This window comes from Pieris brassicae, chromosome 2 (genome assembly GCF_905147105.1).
Source record: "Pieris brassicae chromosome 2, ilPieBrab1.1, whole genome shotgun sequence".
Taxonomy (NCBI): Eukaryota; Metazoa; Arthropoda; class Insecta; order Lepidoptera; family Pieridae; genus Pieris; species Pieris brassicae.
This window is the reverse complement of record NC_059666.1, coordinates 21,285,311-21,311,003: the sequence shown is the minus strand read 5'-3', so window position 1 is coordinate 21,311,003 and position 25,693 is coordinate 21,285,311. Positions and strand designations below refer to the sequence as shown.

Here is a 25,693-nt window from a genome sequence, read left to right as displayed (position 1 = left end):
AAGTTTTTACGAACCAATTCGACGTTGGGGTCGGGTTGGTTTCAACACCATCTATCATGATGGTGTCCATGGGTGACGACATCACTAAACATAAGGTAAGCCGCCCGTTAGCCCCGTGTTAAAAATAACGCAAATTTGATGCCGTTATCATATATCATATCGTTCATGGTTATCTCATGAACGATATCATTTCAATGTTTTCTGAGGTTTTTTTAACTACAATGTTAACTTAACAACTAAAATCTTTATGAAACTTGGCTTGACCGAACATCTTGAAGGCAATTATTGGCTTAAACTACTATTTACTACCAAAGCAACAGATTTTACTACTGGCAACGTATTAAAATTTTCTCATGAAACTAAATAGGTGGCGCATTTTAACTATTATTAAGTATGATGTAATTCAATTTTTTATCTTTTTAAACAGGTCTGTCCAACAATTCTGGTAAATAAACTGTATTGTACTATGTATTAACAATTGAACATGTATTTCCCTGCATGTCAATAATAATAAATAACTGAAAATAGTTTTTTTATAGGGTATAGCGCCATCTATTCGATTAAAGCATAACTAGGTAAACCTAGAGCAGAGAGTATTAGTGAAGTAAAAGTGAATAACAATAAAAATACACATAATATGCAAATTTTACAAAGGAAACAAGAATTGTTGTTTATAAATTTAAAAAAAAATCGAATAAGTTTACCTAAAATCAGCATCTTACACAAAACGCCTAAAGCTGAAATCAGGTCATAAGAATCGTTTGCTTGGTGTTAAAATTATGCTCAATCAAAGTTGGTATCCAAAATATATAATTCTTTCGTAAATACCTAAATAGTATCGATTCGATCTCAAATAATACCATACAATATATAAAGGATTATTGTAACCTATTATGAAGTCCCCTAGCATTTTTTTATAATTTTAAGATTTGGCCATTTATTCGCCAAAAAAAATTTCATGAATATTTTATTTTTCCACTCCAATTTTGATAAATATTCAGTTACCTAAAACCTACTCAGAATATTATCAAAGAAGATGGTCACCGGACCGAGTAGCGACGACGAACACAGCGAAAATAATGTAACAAAAGATTATTTTAAACAATACTGTATTCGAACGGGATAAGGTCTACAATTTTGTACTTATATATTTTACTTGGAAAAAGGTAGTAGGTCGTTGACTTTGAAAAAATCTTGGCTTATGATGGTAAAGAGGTATTATTACATTTTCCGAAACAGAAGTTGTTTCTCACAAAAATAAAGATCCGCCACGCTAGATAAAATAGGCAAATCTATGAACATAATTATTTCGATTATAATTGTACAGTATTAAAAAGTTTATCTGTTAGTCAGTAAACTTACCTAGGTACGTGTTTTAATATTCTAGTAGCTCTTGACCCATTTTTGATAGATTTACAAAATAATACCGATTGTGGTGGGGAAAATAAAAATTATCGAAGTACCTACCTAGATAGGTATACTTTTTTGCAGTTGATTGTAGTCTTTTAGAACCATTCATACAGTATAGTAATAAAATGTAGTAACTAGTTAACTAGCTGTGTAGATACATCATTAAGAAGTTTAATAGCATAGGTTTTAGTTTTTATAAAACATTTTTTGTAAATGTGGGAAACATTAATTGTTTGTCACTTGATATGATGCTCAATGAAAAATAAAGGAAGATATAATATACATATATGTAATATAAATAACCCAACTCCCATTAAATCTAAAATTTAACAGGAGTAGACTGAGAAAGGTAGACTACTACATCTTGCTCACCTCCATTATTTCAAGGTTGTTTAAGAGGAATAAGCATATAGTTAGCTATCCTTTTCCATCGCATAGCGTCCTCTTATAGATATCTCATAAACGAGGTTGGCGCGAAACCGTACGCGTATGCGAAACGTTGCGACCGAAAATTTCTTCCTTCCTCCTTCATTTGATCGTCGGTGTTTGTAGCGTGCGGTGATCGTTATAGTGCAAAGTGCGGAGCACGTGCTGAAGCATTTCATCAATTACTAATTTATTTTAAATTTATTGAAATAAATATGGCAGACGCAGCTGTCGACAAAAAGTAAGTTTTTTAATTTTTTGTGTTCTGTTTTAAATTAAAAAATATACAGTTTTGGCGGCTTGTAAACGTGACCAAAATGGCTACCTTAATAATTTTAATTGTAGGTATGGATTGATATGCTTATTTAAAACTTATTAATAACAGTATAAAAGGGATAGATGATATTGTGTATTTATATTTTAAAATGTTAGTTTATGACCAACTTACAACACGCGGGAAACTTGTAAGTCATAAATATAAGTATGTAAAGTAATTTATTGTGTAGTGCGTTGAATTGTATTAGTAGATAAATGTGTTAAGTACATTTTAGCATTCAAGACAAGGTTCTAGAAGGTTTAATTGCACGGGAAAATTGAAAGCACGCCGCGGCCGGTGCGTCGGTTCCAAGATGGCGCGGGCTGCGCAGCGTTCCGGCGCGGTAGCGTCACCGAAGCGCCTAACGCGCCCGTTTCAAATTTATGAATATGTACTATTATTTTGCAACATCGGAGTTACGTTATCGCGAGAGCAATATGTTGTCATAAGTTATTTTTAACGCTTTTCATTCGTCTTATAGAAATCTAGTACAACGAGCAATTTATTCATTTAATAATTATTGCACTTACGTTTATTTTCCTTACAACTTTCCCACATTTAGCCTTGCGCAACAACTGCCTAGCTGTTTTTGTTACAAGTGCTTACACCCTTGCTTCCTGTTCTGTAGTATTAAGTCGGTCGATGCGTTAACTGCATATTTCTAGTTGCAACTAGTCAACTACGCGACTGACTGCATAATACATCCGTTTTATAGTGTTATGCCGTGGAATCTAATTGAAAATGCAGTCAATAACATTGTTTAGCCCGAAGATAAATAAAAATTGTTAGACAAAACATAAGCAAATCTTTTTTTCTAGAGAAAACAAATCGAGATGTAACCCACCACACGCTTAAATTCAAGCTAATAAATTATTATTTTTACAGAGAAGTCGCGCCCGAGGAGGTTACCTCAACGGAGGTAAAAGAATCTCCAGTAAAAAAATCTCCCGCCAAAAAGGTTGTTGTAGAGGAAAAACCAGAAAGTAACGGTAAGGAGGAGAATGGCAGCGGAGATGCTCCCGAGGAAACCCCTGCCGAGAATGGCGACGAAAGCAATGATGCCGTTGAGAACGGTGATGCTGAAGGTGATTTTCTCATTTTAAAGTATTACCTATTTTCATTTGGAATTTTATATCTAATCAAAAATCAAATGTCGATTGGATAGTTAAAATATTAAAATTTATCAAACATTTACAGAGACAGAAAAGAAAGACGCCGGTGTGAAGAGGAAATCTGCTGCTGCCGACAACGGTGACGTAACAGAAAAGACGACGCCGGAGAAGAAAAAGAAGGTTGCAGAAGAAGCACCTCCCGCTGAAGCGGAGGCCTAAACCTTTCGTCCTGCTTGGTTTACTGCAATGCATCTTGTTCATTAGGGCCCAACTCTTCTTACCTTGTACTTCTACAAAACCATAGATACCTATTTTGTACTCCCTTTTACAAGAGTTGTGCTCTATGGACACTACTAAGGTTTAATTACGATTAAACTTACCTGTGAAATGTACCTGTAAAGTGTAAATTTATGTTTGGGTTGTGCATCGCAGTGAACTGAACTTTGAATTGAATTCGGTGTTGTATGCTGTTCTGCGTGAATCGGCATGGGTTTAAGTTAAATCGGTCATAACAGTCTGCCAGTACTGCCAAAGGATTCACCTCGGTGAGATCATTCGATCCGTTCTGTGAACGACGCGTTAAACAGCTTCCGAAATACAAGGTTTAGATAAACTAAGATTTAAATTTAGATAATTCATTTGTAAATTTAAGTTAGCAGTAAAATGTCGCACATTAATTAATAGGCATTAATACTTAACAGTAAAACATTCCTTGACTACGAATTTGTGTTGTGAAATTGTAGTTGCTGAATTAGTATTTTTCTCATATAACAATTAAAAATACGTTTTATTTTCTTATGTATTTATTTCGAGACATTCTTCGACGTGATGTTGGCGGTGCCAGCTTTCACTTGTCAATCAGTTTTCTATACCATTTTCATATTTATGACGTAATAATTGTAAGTTACGAAGTTCAAAGTTGACGTATAAGGTGATAGTTATTGACATACTAAAACTGTGTGCTATTTTTTGTACTTCTTATGGGTCTTACCATATTTTTTTATTTATTTTGCTTTGATAAATATGTGATAGAAAACTTCGAATATAAGATCTTTATCTATTCCGATACAGATTGTAAGGAATTATTGACTAACTTTAAATGTTTCTGGCAATAAATAGTTCAATCTAAATTATTTGTTTTAATTATTTTTAACAGACTTCATAAAAACGTAAGGAGGTTCATTAACTCGACGTGTAACGTTTTTTTTAAATCCCAAATTAATTTTCAAATTATAAAATAATAATTTAACGCATTGCGTGATTTATTAAAATCAAAATGGTAAACCATTTGTAAGTAAACTTACCAATTATTAATACATGTGGTCACAATATTTAATAATGTTTAGAATAATTATTAAGATCAATGACTTGATTCTTATAAACGTACATCGAAGATTAAATTTTGTGTGATATTACCATTGTTGCTTTTATGGTAAGTGGTAAATATTATCATAGCAACAATTTAATAATAACGTTGACTTGTATGCTATTAAAATGATAAGCGTAGAACCCATCAATTACTAAGGGTGAATCAAGGCCGGACGTAGCCGTGGTTACAAGCACAATACACAGTCCCCCTATGTCTATCAGTGCTCATCTGAGAACCACCTGGGAAACGCGAAATAAATAAATATGCTACTATTTGTAACATTTATCTTAACCATATTTCATTATTCGTTTTCACAAACGACTCAGAATATCAACGTTTGTAAGTAACGGTACTTAATTTAAATCGTTTTACATGGTTGCGCATACGTGATCTAACTGCTTAAATTTCAGTATTAATTAACGAAGAAAATAACGCTTTGGCCGAGAAATCTTTTGAAGTAGCTAAGGAGTATGTTAGGAGAAATCCTAGTTTGGGTCTTGCTGTCGATCCTATTATTGTCGTCGGTAACCGGACTGATGCTAAGGCGTTTTTAGAAAATGGTAAGTATTTGAATTGATGTGCTAATTTATTTCCGAGTTTATTATACTCGCACGTTTGCTACGCTTGGTGTCGCGGCAGACATTGATATTTAAAATAACAATTTTACAGGAAACACGTTTATCGCCTGAGCAAGGTCAAATGTGCGGAAATATTTTTAGGTTAATTTAATTATATCTGACGTTTCAGTTTGTAGAAAATACACAGACATGGTGTCTGGAAAGAAACCACCACACGTAGTACTTGATTTCACAACGACTGGCGTCGGGTCAGAGACTATTAAATCATTTACTTCAGCGCTAGGTTTGCCCACGATATCTGGGTCTTTTGGCCAAGAAGGTGACCTGCGACAGTGGCGAGGTCTAAACTCTAACCAAACACAGTACCTGTTGCAAGTAATGCCACCGGCGGATCTCCTTCCTGAATCAATACGCGCTATTGTTACGAAGCAAGGCATAACAAACGCCGCAATTATTTTCGACGAATTTTTTGGTTGGTAACAGATAATATATTACCATGAAACAGCTGTTGGTCGTTCACCTGTTTTAATCGTGACGCATTCTTTGCAGTGATGGATCACAAATACAAGTCTCTTTTACAAAATATTCCGACTCGACACGTGATAACACCCGTGAAAAGTTTTAGTAAAGATGAGATTAAAACGCAACTTCGAAGTCTCCGAGAACTTGACATTGTTAACTTTTTCGTAATCGGCAGCTTAAGAACTATTAAAAACGTGCTGGATGCTGCTAATGAGAATCAGTACTTTGGTAGAAAAACCGCTTGGTTTGCACTCAGTTTAGACAAGGGCGATATAAGTTGTGGTTGCAAGGATGCAACCATTGTTTACATGAAGCCCACTCCAGATGCAAAAAGTAGGGATCGTTTAGGAAAAGTTAAAACGACTTACAGCATGAATGGAGAGCCAGAGATTACATCTGCGTTCTATTTTGACCTGTCCCTACGAACATTTTTATCAATCAAGTAATGACCTTTTCATTATACGAATGTGCGTTCTATATTTCTAAATTTAACACAAACGTGCAATGTAGAACATCTAATTATAGCTCGGGATTTTCCGTGAGAATATGCGTTTTATTAATTTCCAGATCACTACTTGACTCTGGCAAGTGGCCAAACGACATGAAATACATGAGCTGTGATGACTATGACGGTAAAAACACCCCCACAAGGTCGCTAGATTTAAAAACTGCATTTCAAGAGGTATGTGTCATATCTGTAACAATTCAATTAAGGATTGAAATAAACGCTTCGTTATAAATACTACTTTACAGGTTAAAGAAACACCAACGTACGCGCCGTTTTTCATTCCCGAAGACGGTTCAATGAACGGTAGAAGTTACATGGAGTTTACAACAGATTTATCAGCCGTGACGATAAAAGATGGTGCCTCAATAGGGAGCAAACCGTTAGGATCCTGGAAGGCCGGTCTTTCAAATCCCTTAACATTAACCGATCCAGAAAATATGACTGACTATTCCGCCCAATTGGTGTACAGGATTGTCACTTTGGTGGTATGGTGTATCAACAATGAATTCTCAATATGTAGTTAAAATTTATGTACCTAGCATATAGAATTATTCGTTTGTTTTTAAACAACTGTGTAAATAACGTCTTTATTAGCACAGGCGTTATCGTTCGTTGACATTTCACTTATCTTTTGGAATGTCCAAAATTCTCTAAAGCGAGAATTTAATTAACAACATCTTTGTATAAAATTCTGGATTCATTTTTGTTAACTGCCCCATGGGCAATAACTTTTGCATGTACATTGTCACTGATTAGTTTAGATTGCATCTTTAGCAATGTTAAATTTTTAGCAAGAACCCTTTATTATACTGGATGAGGATGCACCTAAAGGCTTTAAGGGTTATTGTATAGATCTGATAGAGGAAATAAGAAAGATAGTTAAATTTGATTATGAAATAATGCTCGCACCAGACGGAAGCTTCGGAAATATGGACGAAAACGGCAATTGGAATGGAATTATAAAGGAATTGATGGAAAAGAGGGCAGACATAGGACTGTCTTCTTTATCAGTTATGGCAGAGAGGGAGAATGTGGTGGACTTTACCGTGCCATATTACGATTTGGTTGGAATCACTATTTTGATGAAATTGCCGCGAACTCCGACATCGTTGTTCAAATTTTTAACGGTTCTCGAGAATGATGTGTGGTTTTCTATTCTCGCCGCTTATTTCTTTACAAGGTAAGGTATTAATTTATTAAATGCACTTATTTATAGAATAGCTCGACCGTGAGAGTTGCAGTGATAATGAATGTGTTATCCGCTTTAGGTTTTTAATTGGATAGCTGTGTATCTATTGCACACACTAACTTCATTCTTTTATTATGAGAGCGAAAGTTGGTTATGACGCAAAATTTTCAGTACCCATGGATTTAGCTGTGAACTATATTTTTAAGTTAAATAGAACCTAAAAAATATGTCCTATCAAAATAGAAAGGGATAAATTACATCTACAAAAGAATTGGGATCTAAATTGGCGCCAAGTCCTACAGACTAAGCAATATATATATAAATGTAAGAAAAAAAAGTAAAAAAAAAAATGATTTTTACATCGTTGCTCGTTCCATTTACTCGATTTGAAAACCGATTTTGAAAGGTTTACAATTAGAAGTTTAGCTTACAAATGCTCTATGGTCGTGTCTCTGTGAGTTCAGTTTCCATCGTTTTAAAAAACGAATCATAATACGTCAAAATAAGCTACATCCTTTAAATTCTGCTCTAAATAGTCCTTTGACATTTGCGATCAGACAAATAGCTAAAACAGTGAATAGTTCAACCTTAATTGTATTGAGAACCCGTTATGTTGGTACTACGTGAGCCCGCGATGTATACCTACTGTTGCTTATAGCCCGGGAATGTTTCCATGTAAGACAATTGCTGAACACATTTTTGTGTAAAACGCTCTAAGTATTAAAGACGCATTTTCTAATCTTTTAAATATAGTATTGGTCCTTTAAGAGCTAAACGATACTTAACGAATGTTAAGTAGTTACTCAAAATGTTCGTGATTTGGTACCTTCATACGAGCTACGGCATAGCTCGTATGAAGGTGGATTTGAGAATGCCAATGGTGGTCGTGGTGAACCAACTATGCCCCGATTAGTTTAAGAATACTATAAAATTACAATGCTTGTCAAAATACTGCATTTAAGGTATAATCAGAAAATAAGCCCTTACAAATAAGTAAAAAAAATATTAAGAAGCCCTGGAAATACCGATTAAAATTTTAATAAACCTACGACACCCTACAATGACGTCATTAAAGTGAATTATCATGGGAAATAATATTAAATTACTCTCATTTTAGCTTTCAGGAGCAAATCCTTTGCAGTGTAATATGATTTGGTTGCTTATACCTTTCTTTTATGATATATAGATTTTCCGTAAAAATAAATTACTTTTTCCCCTTTAGTAGTCATTACGCGTTCAACTAAAAATTTTACATCGAATAAAAAATTATTTTTAATACCAGTTTCGGCACGAAAAGTTACCTTAACTTATTATTTTTAATGCGCAGAGTATGTACTTTCAGATACCTACAATGTACATAGAAATAAAAGCAGAAATGCTATTATGAATCTTTCTGTTTAAGTAACATGCCTAGAAGATTTCTTTTTACAAATATTCACAAAACCGTTTATTATTTACATGCTAATGTGATTTCGTAAGCGTTGTACATTCATTTGTAAAACTTTGAGCAATAAATATTTTACTTCAGTTTTGTTTATTCAGTTAGAAACATTATAGAGTAAAAAGCATGTTTTTTTTATAGACTTAATAGTAATGTGTTGGTCCCATGTCAGATATGGGAAATGGACGGTCTTACTGATACAGTTTTCGTATAAAATTATCTACAATTGTATTTATTGTTACAAGTGACTAAACTTATGAATATTTGTGTAGGGTTTATAGAAAAATAAAACGACCATAGATTATGTATCATCGAATGCATATTCTATGACATTGTTACCGTTACCGACAGGTTTATTATTTACCTGTGGCGCGTGTAATCGTGGGAAATGTCATGGAAATAGGGCAGTCTCCATCAGATATAATAAACGGGTCGATGTTTAATATAGGCTAGCTGTATTTCTTATTTTCATAGAAATAAGGCCAAACACGGCACAATAATTAATGGTAATATTAAATATGACTTAAAAACTCGTTACGTTACAAATAACAAATCACCCGGGTGAATTTTAAATCTTTTTAAACGCTCTTGAAGGAACATAGTAATCATCTATTGTATCTTATTAAAGAAATATATGTATAGCAGGCTCATGTTCTACGTAATACGAATGATGGAATTATTTAAACAAAAAAAAAACATCTGGTATAATAATCTATAATCTGAGCGCAGTTAGTAAAAAAAATAAAATCTGATTCACGTTCATAACTTTACGTATATAGGTATTTTAAATGCTTTATAAAATTATGAAACAGACACAGAAATATGTTTACTTTATAATGTTTCTAACTAGATAATTCGACCAAAGACAGGCTTCGTAAACTTTTGCAGACTTACTCGTATAGAGCAATAGTAGTACAGTAATGGCAGGGTTTTCGATTTATTGTATAATCCTTATTTTATTTTTTTATTTATTAACACTTCGTTACAATACAATATAAAAAAATTATCATAATTAAATCAAAAGGAGGGCAACTGGCGGCCTTATCGCTTTCGAGCGATCACTTCCAGGCAACCACTGTGAGTAAAGAAAAAAAAGAATTAAATTACATAAGATAGGCGAGAAGTGCAAAAATACATGTTATACACAGTTATTAAGACAAAACTAAACAGGAAACAAAAAGAAAAAGTTGATACATTAAAAAAAAAGTAAAAAGACACATAAATCACGATAATTTAAGATAAGTCTCACGTCAGTAAGTAGTTAGTAAGAAAGCTAGGGATACGATGTGGACAGGTAATGTTTGTACAGAAGAAATTTAAAGGAAGATAGAGAAGGAGCTAAGCGAATAGGGACGGGAAGTGAATTCCATAGCCTGACTGCAGAGACCAGAGGAGGAGTTATGAGATGGGATTTCAAGGGTATAGTTTTCGGAAGAGAGTAAGCTATAGTTATGGGCTGCCAAAAATTTGAAATCATTTTTGAGATAGGAAGGAGTTTTGGGGTTGAACAGGATTTTGATGGATTTTATTGATCCAATTTCGCTTTGAAAAATGCCGAAAGTTATTTTCCTCTATAATATTTTTGTTTGCTTAAATTCTCATTTCACCTCGTTCCAATATACTTTTGAAGTGTGGACTCAATAACCGTGAAAACCTTAACCGTAGCTGAAACCCAAATTAAGCAACAAATGAGCCATAAACTAAATGCGGCTTCATGGTAGAGTAGTCAATTGTCAACGAACATTAAACACTTTATTGCACATATAATAACGATACTACATATTTATATTTCATCCCAACACACAATTATACAGTATTTATAATATTATTAACCTATGGTAATAAAATAATGAAAAATCGATAAATATAAAATTAAAAGAAATTTAAAAAGTTTGATCCCTGTGGCATCTTGACTTTTAACGCTGCCAGCATTTCCTTGCTGTATTACGATACTTATTCGTTGAGCGAGATTCGTCTTACTATCTACCTGACGCCAACTTAAATATTTAAATAACTAGTCCAGCCATAAATACTGTTACTTAAAAACTTTTCTCTCAACCTTTTGATCGTGATCGCCGTGCGCAAAGTGGGTATAGTCGACGGTCATAATCCAGACACTTCAAAAGCTTGGTATCAGCCGTATGTCCAATCGTACTATCAACAGAAATAACAACACGTCTGTCGAAGACCAGAAATGATTGAGCCGGCCGCGTGTTGTTTGAACTACAAAGGCTGTTAATACTGTTAAAGCCAGAATTCGTTGAAACCCAGGAAGCAATCATATTACGAGAAATGCAGTTCTCCGCTAGGACTCTGTAGCGTATTATAAAACAAGACCTGAATTTCGGAGCTTATCGTTGACATACAGGACATACACTAAATCAATCTTTACAATCTAAGAGAGTGGATTGATTGAAACGCCTTCCTCTAACCTATTTACCGATGAAAAATATTTCACGATTGAAGAACACTACAATTAGATAAATGATAAAGTGTTCGCTCGCAGTTCTAAAGAAGCTGCTCAAGTAGTGGCAAAGATACAACGTGGTCATCATCCTGCGTCAGTGATGGTTTTGTGGGGCGTGTCTTATCAAGGAGTCACAAAACTACATTTTTATGAAAAAGGAATGAAAACTACAGCCAAAGTCTATCAAGACAGCCTTGGATCATGTTGGATCATTGGACCTCTCAGCAATAAACTTTTATAAAATATAAGGTATATTGGTACTTTGCAGGATTCTGCTGGTTACGAACTACCCAAGGCTGGCTTGTAACCAACGTTCTGGATTTTATAAGAGCTGAAGACTGGCCCTCGTCTAGTCCAGACCTCAACCCGACCGACCGACCCAACCTAAATGATGACACGGCGACATTAAGACTTTTAAAAAATCTTTGGAACAAGCAGTGGCACAATTCCCTTTGAAAACAGTGCGTAAATCCATAGATTCGTAGTCAAACAGATTAAAGGCCCGTAAAAGCCACGTATATGTGCACGTTTTAATAATAATACATATCAGAACTTATAGCTGGACTAGAAGGCGCCTGTGCACAAGAGCTCCAAAGAGAAATTAAAGTTACAAAAGTAGTGCAACTCATCGGGCGGCCATTTCTATAAGCATTCCCTTTCAAGAAAGTCAAGCTTTGCTTATGATTTTTTTTATCAAGATTAACTAACAGATTTTATCCGTTAAATAAGTTTAATTTAAAAACATTTACATGCCAATTTATATAACTAGACGCAAGAGTACATAAAGCAAACGCGAGCAAGCTAGTGATTCGTTAAAAAATCGTATTTCCGTAGTAAAATTTAGTTGCGGTTGTCGTAGGGATGTTCAGATATATGTTAAATGAAACACTTCGTTCGCAGCTAGGTGACAACAAGCTTTAATTGTTTCAACATGAGCTTATAACTTAGATACAATTAGGGGTAGTGGGTTTGTGAAGCTGGATTAACAAAAAACTAACTTGACTTATTAAAGATTTCGTAAATCTAAGTGACACTTATGTCATTGGACATTACAATTTATGAGTACGGTGAAAACTAAAGGGCTCATATTGTCTTCAAGTTTGCGATGATTGCTTACTTTTGTTTACGCTTTTAAGTAACTAACTTGACTTATGTTGGTTACATAACTCCGTTATATAAGTTTTTAAATTAACCACAGTCAATCCACCTTGAGCATTGTCAAATAAATCAAACTTCATAAACATTGGTTTGACAGTTCTAGACACTACATCTATCACTCGAATACGCGGGGTTGGGCTAATAATAACAAATTCAAACTAACCTAATTTACTAAAAATGATATTCAGCATAAGAAAGTGTTACACACTACGACAGTCTCTATTTAAAGAAAGAGAGAAGAAAAAGGAAGGGAGAATACACATAAGAACACTCTGTTCTTGTGTACTATTTACGGCGCGTTTGATGTTTGAAGTCTTGTACGTAATTAATTACGATCCCATTTTAAAGTAACAGTCTACAGCTATTTTATTGCTCCTTCCTTAGCTCCATCTGTAAAACTGTTTTCGAAATACTGTAGTTTATGCAAATTAGACAATGTTCGGTTCTGTCAAGACAGAACACATCTTGTAAATTAATACATGCACAGATTCACACATTAATTAATACTTCTGTGTGCGTACCGTATTTATGTGTGTATTTAACACGCTCCGTGACTCACTTTGTTTCAGAAATGGATTAAAATACGTGCCAGTTTCAAGAGTAGTTCAATGTCGTATAATCAACGCTATTTTGAACCGGGAACGTTTTCGTTGACAGCTTTAAAGCTTGCTATCTTTATCTTGTTGCTAGCGAAAATAATTTTGTTAATAGGACAGTAATGATTAAAACTATACAATAAGTATGTTTACAATAATTCTTTTATTTATTGTATATGATAAATGTTTTTATTATAAACATAATGGAAAAACATTTTTTATAAATACCCAGAAATTAACTTTAACTGACATTGTATTGAAATTGTCTATAAAATAGCTGCAAAAAGTTGCGAATCACCGATAAACTTCTTTTGTTTTCTTAGTAGTTGTGTAGAAAGCGTAACTTATACAAGTATATATAATTATATAGGAACTATATGTTTTACAATCAAGCGAATCACCTTCAGCGCGTACTCGTCAACACGGATGACGTCTTAAGCCATGACATACAAACCGTAAACTTCAAGATGTATTTCGCATGTACATTGTCAAGTCTTACTAAGGACATTACCTGTATTACCCAACTTTGCGTTTTTATCAAAAATTGTTGGCTGAATGGTGGTGGTAAAACACCACAGGAAACAATTTTTTTTCTGATGCTTTGCGGTATAAAAATTATTATCTTAGTACTTATATCGTTTTTTGTGGGTTAAAAAGTGGGTTGGGATGGGCCATCCTTTTCACCGAATTCTCAAATAGAATATACACAAGAAAATTTCGTAACATCAGCCAAGCTGTGTCGGAGTTTCACAGGTACTATGGCTCGTTCATGTACGACTTGCATTGAAAGACGATTTTACATAGAATAAATTGTTAATATGAATATTTACAACAAAATAGTCTTTATATATATATGTAGTTCAAGTTGTTCTGTGACCTGTATAATTGCGAAGCGACAACAATGATTATACAAACTGGGCTAATAGACCTAGACTATTTTATTGATAACAATGCGCGCGTGTTACGTATTCCGTGATAAGAATTTAAAAGCTTATTCTTTTAATTTAATTAAATCGAATTGATCGAATGACGGAAGGAATTTGTATAAACATCTTATTTACGATACATTTACCAAAAAAAAAAACAATCACAAAAATGAAGTTAAATATATCTCGCAATTTTTATTCGCTTCAACAAAGAAACCGTGGTGTTGAATTGTTAATAATTAGGTTTTTTTTTAAATATCACTATTTACAATATTCTTAACCTACATAATAATAAAAATGCACTATAAATAGATTATGACAAATTAATTCATAAAAAAGATTATCTGTTATTCAAAAATCAGCTGCTTATCCTGTCCCCTGGTAACGCCCTTATTCGTTCCAATTGTTAGATTTGGTGACCCTTTTAAGTAATTTTTTTTAACGATTACACTGAGCCCGAATTAGAAATACAATTTATATTAAATGTTCATTACTTCCCTTGTTTATTACTTCTTATCTTTGGTATCTTTCTAGGAACTTTATTAATAATTATAGGCAATTTATTATCGGATATTATACACAATATAACTAGAATAACAATTTGTAATATGCAGAACAGGACTTAGGAGAGGGCAACCGGGGCTACAGCCCCAAATGGAGGCAAATGTTTTAAATTCCGACTAGTAACAACTTTTCTTTTGATTTGTTTTTGTTTGAAAGAAAACACTTTTTTCCGGATTGAAGCTATGTACTATTATAAACTTACGTGTGCTTTATAGGGTCACGGTGACTCGTGAACTCGAAACGTCGGAACAAAAAAATTAAAATTATGTAAAATAATTATAAGTTTATAATAATACATAGCTTCAATGTGGTTTAAAAATTGTTATCTTTCAATGTCTAAAAGCTATGTTAAGAAAAGACAATACTATGTTTTTGTTTGTTAAATACTAAAAGAATCTACTTGGTTTCACAATAAAGTATTGATTGAAAATCTCGACTGATAAACTAATGTTTATTTTATTAGGAAAATAATTTGGGGCCAAGGGGCTTTCACTTCTTTGTTGCCCTGAGGCCTCCAGACCTCTACAACCGGACCTGGTAATATGTAGTATCCACAGAGCCGCGAAGGTCGTATCTATATTAAAAAAGTTAATGAATATAGAACATTATGAAGAGGATAACAAATAGCGTTAACCCGCATTGTAAAGAGAAATTTGCGTTTTTCCTTTTCATCTTTGATAAAACAAGGTAGCAACACCGCTATATAAACCTTTTTACCTTTAAAACAAATCAATTGTCTAGAATTATATTCGAAATCTAATAACAATTGACGTCTCCAAAGTATTAAACTGCGTGGTATCACAATACATTTCAGTTACAGTTTGTACCCCAGATTAGATAAGTTTTAATAGATTTTATTCAAACATAGCTTCAAAACATTTACTTTCCAAGTGATGCGTTTTTTACACCGCATAACACCACTTTTGTTATAGTGCAAAACAGTAACATTACGAGCGATTACAAAATCCTTTTAATGAGACACACTCTCTGCAAAGTTAAATCATTTTATCCAGAACATTCTACGGTGGACAAAAACATAAAAAAATTCACTCACTTATTCGACATCGATTAAAATGGGGATTGATTTATTACGCTTCATATAAAGGATTAGGAACGCCCATATATGTAGTAACTTATATAAAGACGTGAAGCAGACCAGGTACTTTGGCCATATTCCCAGGAGAGAACCGATAGTCTCGACAAACTGGTTGGTGGGCAGGAGAAGTCGGGGTCGATTGCCTACGCATTGTTCGGACCAAATTAAAACAATTATGAGTCCCAGAATCCCTAATGCCATGATGCAAACTGAGGAAAGAGTGGTGTGGAGGCAGTAATTCGACGTATCAGGCACGATCTTCAGTAATGGAGACTACGAAGAAAAATATATAATTATAAATGAATTTCTGTCCCGCTAAAACTCGAGAATGGCTGGACCGATTTGGCTAATTATGATCTTGAAATATTTGAAGAAAGTTCACGAAAGGATTTAACGATGGGAAAAATAAATAATAAGTAAAGAAAAATACTAAAAACACAAATTTAATTCTTAAATAAAAAACTGTTTATAGCCGTGAAATATTTCATGTCTATTTAGAAATAAAAAAGCTCATCTAAATATTACCAATTCATTAAAGTCGTTTATAATTATGAAGTTCATATTGTTGTCTCTTTTCTTTTAATTTCAAGGAGAGAGAATAGGCTTCGTCCAATCCCGGATGGATTGGACGAACGACGGACGGACGAATTGTCCGATCTCTCTCTAACTTGAGCACTTTCCTTCCAGTCTTGCGAGTGCGAGAGGGCGACCTCTTTTTCTTTTCCCTGGTGTTCCTTTCCATCTTGTTACCCTGTTTGTCCATCTGCCATTGTTCATGCCAGCGGTGTAGCTAAATGTCTGAATGTTTCAAGGAATACATGAGGCTAAATTATTATGATCTTTTAATTAAAGCTGTCAGGTTTTTTAGCGATATTTAATCTAATGAATCAAACCTCTTTTAGTTTCCTTATGTGGGTTTTTGATAAGTGGAGTCCATACAGTTACCAGAACAATCGGGAGAAGTACAAGGATGATGATGAACGACGGGAGTTCACGCTGAAGGAGTGTCTTTGGTTCTGTATGACGTCATTAACACCTCAGGGTGGAGGGGAGGCACCCAAGAACCTCTCTGGACGGCTTTTGGCCGCTACTTGGTGGCTTTTTGGGTAAGTTCTCTTGTTATCACTAATATTCGCAGATTTGTCTACTGTCCACACGGTTTAACCTTAATTGCTATGATTGGGCGCTTTACGATTCCCGGTAATTAGGGTAAAATATCTTCCTCGACACTATGATCGAAACATACCCATTAAAAATGTTTTTGTTCTACAATGGTTTTAGAGTATTATAGATTCTTGATAGTTTAGTTATACCCACGCTTGGTATTGGTTTACTTTGTTAATTGGGTTCTAGGCTTAATATCATTAAAAAAAACATATTGGGTAAGGTACCCCCTAAATAAATGTACCTCCTCAAAACACCCAGGACATCTTGATTCCCCCTAAATTTGGGAATTATGCCATCGTATGTCTATTGATGCTTAATACGTTTTTTGTAAATAAATGTAACCGTGGGTCAAATAAATAATTTAAGCAAAAATAAAAAAAACGTATGTAACGATTAACTTTCGTCTTTCAATATGTAACCTATAAGAAAATTTAATTTTTGTATCTATTAAAACTGTTTTAGCTTCATCATAATAGCATCATATACCGCAAACTTGGCCGCGTTTCTGACAGTCTCCCGTCTGGACACTCCAATAGAGTCTTTAGATGACCTCTCCAAACAGTACAAGATCCAGTACGCGCCTCTTAACGAGTCCAGCTCCATGACATACTTTGAAAGGATGGCCAATATTGAGATTAAATTTTACGAGTAAGTACTTGTTACATTATAACATTTTTAATAGTTAGTCGTCAAGAAAAAATTGGTCTGACACATGTAAGACTGTATTTAAGACATGCCGGTTTCTTCATCGAATGTTAATTGCGCACGTAGACAGAAATAACCTACTACCTGAATGATGAGAGAGGAAGCCTCTTGGCCAACTCTGCTCTTTAATCTGTATAAAACATGGCTTTAAAAACGTTATGTCAGTAAATAATAATTAATGTATTAAAAATTAATACTTAAAAATAACGTCAGTCAGAGACGATGTTTAATCAAAAAGTAAGTTAAGAAAGAATTAACACGTAAAAAACTTTACGTTTATTTTCGTGTTAATGTACGCCACAGGGACTAGTACGACGCCATCTTGTCTAACGTATTTTGGCGGGTTCTTGAAATTAGGAATATTTATTTTTTAAATCCTTGGACTAATAAGTCTTTGTAAGTCCTTTAGTCACTAATAAATAATTTGAAATGGTTTTTAAAAGATCTTGTCAAATAGCCCATTTATTTGTGGCCTTTAAGTGCATACGAAAATGTGAAATGAGTTCAAGTCTGTAACAGTTGTCGTGCAAACATGCCCTCTGTGGTTCCGAGGGCGAAACGTCAATCTAGTTCAGTAATTTATGCAAGTAACATTTGCGTGTTCTATTTACTAGGAATAGTAATTTCATTTCAGAAATTTATAAGATGATTTATTTACTTTTCATACGCTTGAGATTATTATGGCATAGTTACTGATATAACTCTTATCAGAGGCTTATCGGTCACGAAGCCAGCTCGATAACATCGTTTCCGCCATATTGTATATGGAATTTTCACTGTTTTGTTTTAATGCAAAAAACATAAACAGCACTTGTTTATGGTTCTTGCATTAAAAACTATGTCAGTAGGCTCTGAAAAGTGAAAAAACTTTTGAGACCCGATTCAGTTTATTATTAGCGATTTCTTTTAACAATAAAGTGTAACGATTTTCATATCAGTTGAAACGGACCTTATACAAGAATTAGAGCTGGTGAGTAACTCCAACATCCAGTTTAATGACAATACTTTGTACGAGTTATTAGTTGTGCACAGTTCCTGCAATATAAATTACTCGACCAGTCTAACCACTGACGCTTGAAGTCCCCAGTGGCGAAGGTTAAAGTTGTATATATCCTTACCGGAAATACTATGGATAGCGCGTTTCAGGGTATGACGTCATCGTAGTGATTAAGAGGCGTCGCTACATACAAAAACTCCCGAACAATACTTAACTAACTTTAAACATCTGGCGTAATTGTTAATAAATATATGTAGAATAAAATCAAATATGAATCATAAATATTACGAAAAACTCATACCATTTAATTGACGGTTAGGTTAATTAAATGTATGCATGATAATTAAGTTGATTTTACAAGACCTATTCATCAATTAAACCGTTTAAGTCCTAAATACTTCTTAATCCAGCCAGAGCCATCCTGTCTGCGATGCTGTTCTTCTGTTTTCCGAAATTCAGACCTATTTAAAGAATTATATTAACATTGCATACGTTTTTTTATTTCATAGGTTTGCAAAATCTATGATTCAATCTATCAGTTATTAATCTAAGAGATAAGGTTGAAGAAAAAGTAACCTGTGTTTCCCTTGATCCTTGATGATGTCAACATCACACGTGAACGGATGGAACAAATTCGCCAATTCCTTTTTGATGAGTTTCTTAATGTCTTAGAAAATTTAGAAAAACTTATCAACAATATTAATTATTAATTGTCTGTTGTTTTAAGTAACTGTCAGCTATTGACAGAATGCGTGCAGCATCGTTTAACACAGACTACAAAAATAAACTATGTTTTTGAATAATGTTTATTTATATTAGTATTAGTATAATTAATACTAATTTGAATTTAATATTCATAGTTAAGACAAGCCATCTTTCGTGGCTAGTTTTATATAAACCGAGAGATAGTAAAATACCGAATCGAGCGTTTCCTAAAACCGAACCAGTTTAAAAACCAATTCTTTGCACTATTCATTAATTTTTCGATGGAAATATCATAGGTATTTTAGTTTTAATATTAAAAAGTTCAAATAAATTATTTTTTATCGTTACTGAACTTTACTTGTTTAGTTAAAATTACGTTGTAACTGCCACGTCAGAGAGCACTTCAGTGATTCAGATTGGTAGCGAGGACTTTTACATACTGTTATTTATTTATTTCGTATTACTACAGAGGAGGGTTTTACCGGAGCCATACAAAACCTAAACGAAAAATGAAATCTAACTTAATTTTTTTAGAACTACTAACACATCTAATACTCATATTAAGAAGCATATCAATAAAGCTTTAATGATAATAATAATCCTACACCTAACATAAAGAATATAAAACAAATATACTAAAGATATGGCCAAAGATGGAATACATAATACAAAAAGGTTAAACATTTGCGAAAGGTTAAACATTTACATAATACGTACCTGGTAATACGTACTTCAGGTGTGTTCTGAAAGTGAGGGCCGTAAGTGCTTGTGCTGATGTAAGTTATGTAGCGCTATGGACATTCTCAATACTCCAAGCATATTCCGATAGCTCAAACAAATCAAGGCTGGCATAGTGGTCGTTGTATGCCTCGTCTGAGCGGTACAAAACTGAGTTTTTAGCATAGTAGGTTGTTGTTAGGAACGTGTATAATTTTACGTTTCTGTATTGATCATCAACTTACCTAAGAAACACTGATTTAACAGGATATGGAAGGAAATGAGCCTAAATGACAGCCTAAGTGATGTGGAACGTGCTAAGCTTGCGGTATGGGATTACCCAGTTAGTGACAAATATACGAAAATGTGGCAGGCAATGAAAGAAGCTGGGCTACCAAATACAGTAGAGGAGGCTGTCGCTAGAGTCAGAGCCTCGAAGAGTTCAAGCGAAGGTTTCGCGTGGCTTGGTGATGCTACTGATGTGAGGTAAGCATATTGAATTGAATTATTATTCACTTAACAATATATTTTCTAAAGTTTTGATTTTGAAATTCCCGATTTTACAAAGAATCCAGGATTATAAATAAATAAATATTGTAGTCCTAAGTTTGTAAGATGGTGGAGTTTTAATATTTCATTTCTGTCTATATATTGAGAGAAATAGATATCTAAAAGATAACCAAAAAAAGAGTGAGTACCAAGAGTTTTTTACGCCGGTTTTTTCTCTCGGCCTACACCCTCTGTCTTCTTTGCCGATGAGTAGGGATGTCTAATACAAATTAATACCTGTATCTTATATTCCATAATAAACAAATTTATTTTATTATTTCATCGGAATCGGACTCGAGAACAGTATTTTTCTATTAAATAAATATTAGGAAATAATTGTGACAAATAGATTCAAGTTTATTACATCTTATTAACCTGCTCGAACAGTAAGATTGACCCTTGTACAGTATGATACCTACAAGAAACTCTGACCATCGTTTAAATGAGCAAAAATTTGATTTTACGTTACATTTCTTCAGATACCAAGTCCTGACGAGCTGTGACTTACAAATGGTAGGAGACGAGTTCTCCAGAAAACCTTACGCTATTGCAGTTCAACAAGGTTCACCACTGAAGGATCAATTTAATAATGCGTAAGTAATTTTAATATTATTTTTATTGATTTTTATTATTACAATGTCGGTTACGTAAAATTGTTAATACACATGTATATTTGATTGTTATGATTAGTCATATAAAATATGTTGCAAAGCGCAAAGCTCGGAGACGGTTGGACCAATTATTGGAGTTTATTTGATCTATTCCTTGAACTCTGAGGAAGCGTTTTGTAGAGAAAAAAATGTATATAGTGCTTAGGTCATTATTGAAAGCTAGACACTTTGACAGAAAGGTACGAAAACTTTAGTATACTTCGATTTAGTTCTTTATATTCAATTTGTTTTATTACAGACGCGTTATCAGCCCGTTTTACTTTTAATTAACTTTATTACTTAACTATTTAACATTACACACTTCCCTAGTTTACGCTTAACATGTACTTCCTGAAACGATAGACGATATACAGTAACATGAATTTCTAAGGCCTATTACGTACGAATTATTATTCGAGTCAGTACGTTCTAAAGTCAGGTGTTGATTGATATATATGGTGAACAATTGTGAAGACTGAAACCAATAAATTTTAGTTAATTGTATTTGCCTCTGTACAATTCTTATCGCATCTAAAGAACTGTCTATTTATTTATTAATTTGGGAGACAAACAGATACATCTCTAAAAGTATAAAACAAAAAAGAAATATAAACATAAAATTAAAACATTGTATAATAAATGCTTCAAATTTATATCTACTGCCAGTACTCAAATCAAGGGCGTAGAATGGAAGAGAAGAACTGGCAATCAACTCTCAGCCACTCTTTTTAATCGCCAAGTTATTTGTTTTACACAATGTTTGTAAGGGGCTGCAACCATTACACCATGTTAAACATGACATCGTAACTAATTAATAGTTTTAAAAAAATGTCCTCTATCAGCAGTAGGCAGGGTGAAATAGGAGCATGCACTTACAGTCCCGTGGGAACAACTCGCGCCCTAAGACATGCCAAAACTCAATAAATTTTGACATACACGAGTGACCTTCCTCTTAAAGAACGAACTAAAACGTTAATTTATTTTGCGCTATTATAAATTTTACTCGACGAGCTTGCATAGTGAAAATGCAAGAGGTATGCCAGTACTGAATAATAGTATAAGTAGTTAATAATAGATGCATAGAGCATGATTTACCTCGCGGCCAGATTATTCCCTCAATCTTATATTGACGACTCTCTAGTGCGACTTGGGGCAGACATTTAGGCTTCTTTTCATTATTTTATATTTTATTTATCACCTTCTTTCTCTGCACGTTGCTTTTGATATGTTCACCGTACAACCAAGTGCAATGAAATATATATTAAAATCATCTTAAATCAGATTAAAGTAGCTCAGCGACTCAAAATATCATATGTATTTAAGTTTGATACATTTTAAAAGCAGCTAAAACTCACTTAGTAACTTAAGTAAAATTCGCTGGTTATTATCAGGTTCAAGGTCGCTGTAACGGTTTTGGTGAAAAACAATGTCTACACGAGGTAGATTTTGAATATGTTATTTTTTAAACCGTTTCTGTTGTAACTGAAACACTAATTAACAAATTAAACACTAATTATCATTTGGCCAAATTCCTGGCGTTTGCCTACTGTTCTACAAAAAAAATCAAAATATAAATGATTCATATATGTACTTGTGAACGTCAATCAAACAAATACAATTAAAACGTAGAATATACGAGAAGAACTGGCAATAAGATATTAATATCTCTTTTTCTTTTAAAAGTTTATTTATTTATTAAAAATAATAATGCGTCAAATATTAATAATATAATATTATTACATAGACATTGAAGAAACAAAACGACATCTAACTTTGAAAGATTTAAAAATTTACTAAATACCTAATTCAAACAGGATCTAACATTCTTTGTCAGTTGTCAAACTATGAAGTTTATTATTTCCAAGCATTGTTACATGTGTGCAATAGGTTAGTAACGGTCGATGTCGCCTACTAACCAACCAACCAAGTTTCTCAGTACAGAGTTCATTATTTTAAGGTTGTTTTGTGGATAGTTTTTCAAGTTAAACCTTAAATTAATTTACGAGCTACGATTGAAATTGTTTAATAATAAATTGCGTACCAGTAAACATTGATAATCTCGGCTAATTCTGACCTTGGCATTCTGAATAACAGAATAATACTGATATAAAATAACAAACACAATATTCGAGTGACGTACAGTGGGGTCAAATACTATCCGGTAGACTTTTAGGTATATTTTTTGTATTGATACCGCCGCCGTTGGAAACTCAATGCCAGAGGGCTCGCAAGTTCGTTTAAGAATTGGAATTTTTCGTCGATGATTTTAGCCTTTCCCTCTAAATGACCGCGAAACTGGACGTCGTTCGATAAGAAAATATATCGAATTACGAATTAATTGCATTTGTTACATTCATGTAGGTAATTCAAACAAGATTAAAGCGCGCCAAATTATCAAAACTTTTCAATTATGTACAATTGAGGGTACAATATGAATTTTTTTTTTAATTAAAAAGATTATATGATACGGCTGGTGAACGATAAACCTTTACAATGTACTACAGTTAGTTCTTTTTAAAATAACATTATTACAAATAATAGCATTGTTGTTATGACACAATTTTCGCTTTTGTTGTACGTTTGGATTCCTATAGGCCGAATACTGAATACTTATTTACAGTATTATACTTGATCTTTGTATAAATTATTGCAGTATACTCCAATTGCTGAATAAACGAAAACTAGAGAAGCTCAAAGAAACATGGTGGAATAATAACCCCAAAGCCGTGAAATGTGAGAAACAGGACGATCAGTCGGACGGAATTTCCATACAGAATATTGGTGGCGTGTTCATAGTTATTTTCATGGGAATCGGCCTTGCTTGCATAACTCTAGGCGTCGAATACTGGTGGTACAAATGGAGAAAGCGAGCTGTCATTGGAGACGTCACTCAGGTGTGCTAAAAACAATACAAAATAAGCGGGCCTGGCATTTAATAACGTCTGGCGCCATCTAACGGCCTAACTATAATAATTCTCTCAAATCTCTGAGTTTTGATTATAATTCAATGTGACGACTTCACTTTAAGCGAATAGAGATATATTGTTACTATGTAAATACAGATTCTGTGCAATTTCCATACATGGCCAAGTGATTTAATTGAACGGCTAATGTTATTGTTTGAAGGTTACCAATGTTCATATTTATAATTGGCTTTAAAGTGTATGTGGCGCCATCTATTTATATGTTGTGATAGCTTGTAAAATTTGGTAATGTATTTAACGCCAAACAGTAGCAACAGGTAGCGCTGGCACCAAAAACAGTTAAAACACAAATTTATAGTTATTGATCATTGTTTATTATATTTTAACTTAACCTAGCTGTTGGTTGGCTAATGGCTTACCTTTCATCGTCCCTGCAAACGTAAATAATAACATTTATGTTACAGGTGCAGCCAGTTAAACTGTCAAAGAATGAATTTTCGACCAATGAAGGAAAGAAAATCGAGAATTTCTCAATCAGATCTAGAAACCTAAACTTAGCTGATCTTAAACGAAAGTTTTAGTTTCTATGGCTTCATGCTCCTGTCTCGAGTCGAAAGACATATGAAATCAAACCTATTATGTTTGCTGTTCGATGTTTTATTGTTTATTATTTTTATTGGAAGTAGGCTTATTTTCACTACCTCAACTGACACGGCTTTAATATAATATAAGACCAAGATATTGAAATTTTCTCTCTAATGACAACGTTAATAAATGTGATGTATGGATGTATGCACATGGATTTTAAATCGAATAACGTTTTAGCGCACTTTTTACTGAAGATTTATAAATCGTAAAATAAAATTGCTTATGTAGTTCTTGAAAATGTTAAAATTAAATCGAATTTTGGATATATGTCGTGTTTCAACTATGCACCAATTTTTAATACAAATTAGTGAGAAATAAATACTCGCACTGTTATTATTTGTTTCATTTACCCACTAACGTCGGCCGTCACCAAAAATAGCGTAGCGTATTGTCAAGAGTGGTTAGACGCGCAGACACTACAAAACATGGTCGTGAAACACGGGTTTTAGACGAGTTGATTTTCTTTTGTCTTCCTTCGCAAAATCTGTTAGTACACAGGCCGAGATAGGGGCCTGTATCAAAACAAGGAAATGAAATTTGTATAAAGATATGTCGGATAAATATATTATATCTCCATCGATATGGACATCGTCATTAGGGTTTAGTGGACGTCATGGGGGTAAAGGGCGAGCACAAAAGAAATGTTTTCTTTTAAAAAAATAGGCGTTATATCAATTACATATTAACCAAAGCAACAATAAGCATCAACGGTCAAGTTACTCGATCAGAACACTTCCTGATAATCGCATCATTATATGATAATATAATTTATATATTAATATAATTTTATGATATTGACTTTTTATTAATAATGATTTTCTCTAAAAATAAAAATACGAAAGAACGTAGCCTGAATAAAATTACGTTCTTATCAAACACAACTTTGCTTATAAATTTAGCTAGGAGCTTAGAAATCTAAACAAAAAAATGATTAAATATTATTTATTCTGTAC

General features: G+C 33.5%; 2 protein-coding genes across 2 annotated transcripts; both read left to right on the top strand.

Annotated features, from left to right (window-relative positions):
• Positions 1 to 1,887: 1,887 nt before the first annotated feature.
• LOC123718706 (nucleolin-like) lies at positions 1,888 to 4,394 on the top strand. Its single transcript, XM_045675439.1, has 3 exons — positions 1,888 to 2,077; positions 3,038 to 3,237; positions 3,350 to 4,394. The coding sequence occupies exons 1-3, from the start codon at positions 2,052 to 2,054 to the stop codon at positions 3,481 to 3,483; spliced, it is 360 nt and encodes a 119-aa protein (XP_045531395.1). The 5' UTR covers positions 1,888 to 2,051; the 3' UTR covers positions 3,484 to 4,394.
• A 476-nt stretch (positions 4,395 to 4,870) lies between these two features.
• On the top strand, positions 4,871 to 25,073 carry LOC123718700 (ionotropic receptor 25a-like). The gene is made up of 13 exons (XM_045675426.1): positions 4,871 to 4,972; positions 5,044 to 5,193; positions 5,381 to 5,683; positions 5,761 to 6,175; positions 6,301 to 6,415; positions 6,487 to 6,726; positions 7,033 to 7,421; positions 16,581 to 16,784; positions 17,308 to 17,493; positions 20,237 to 20,455; positions 20,998 to 21,111; positions 23,822 to 24,062; positions 24,557 to 25,073. Exons 1-13 carry the CDS (start codon positions 4,897 to 4,899, stop codon positions 24,671 to 24,673), a joined length of 2,769 nt encoding a protein of 922 aa, XP_045531382.1. The 5' UTR covers positions 4,871 to 4,896; the 3' UTR covers positions 24,674 to 25,073.
• Positions 25,074 to 25,693: the final 620 nt, after the last annotated feature.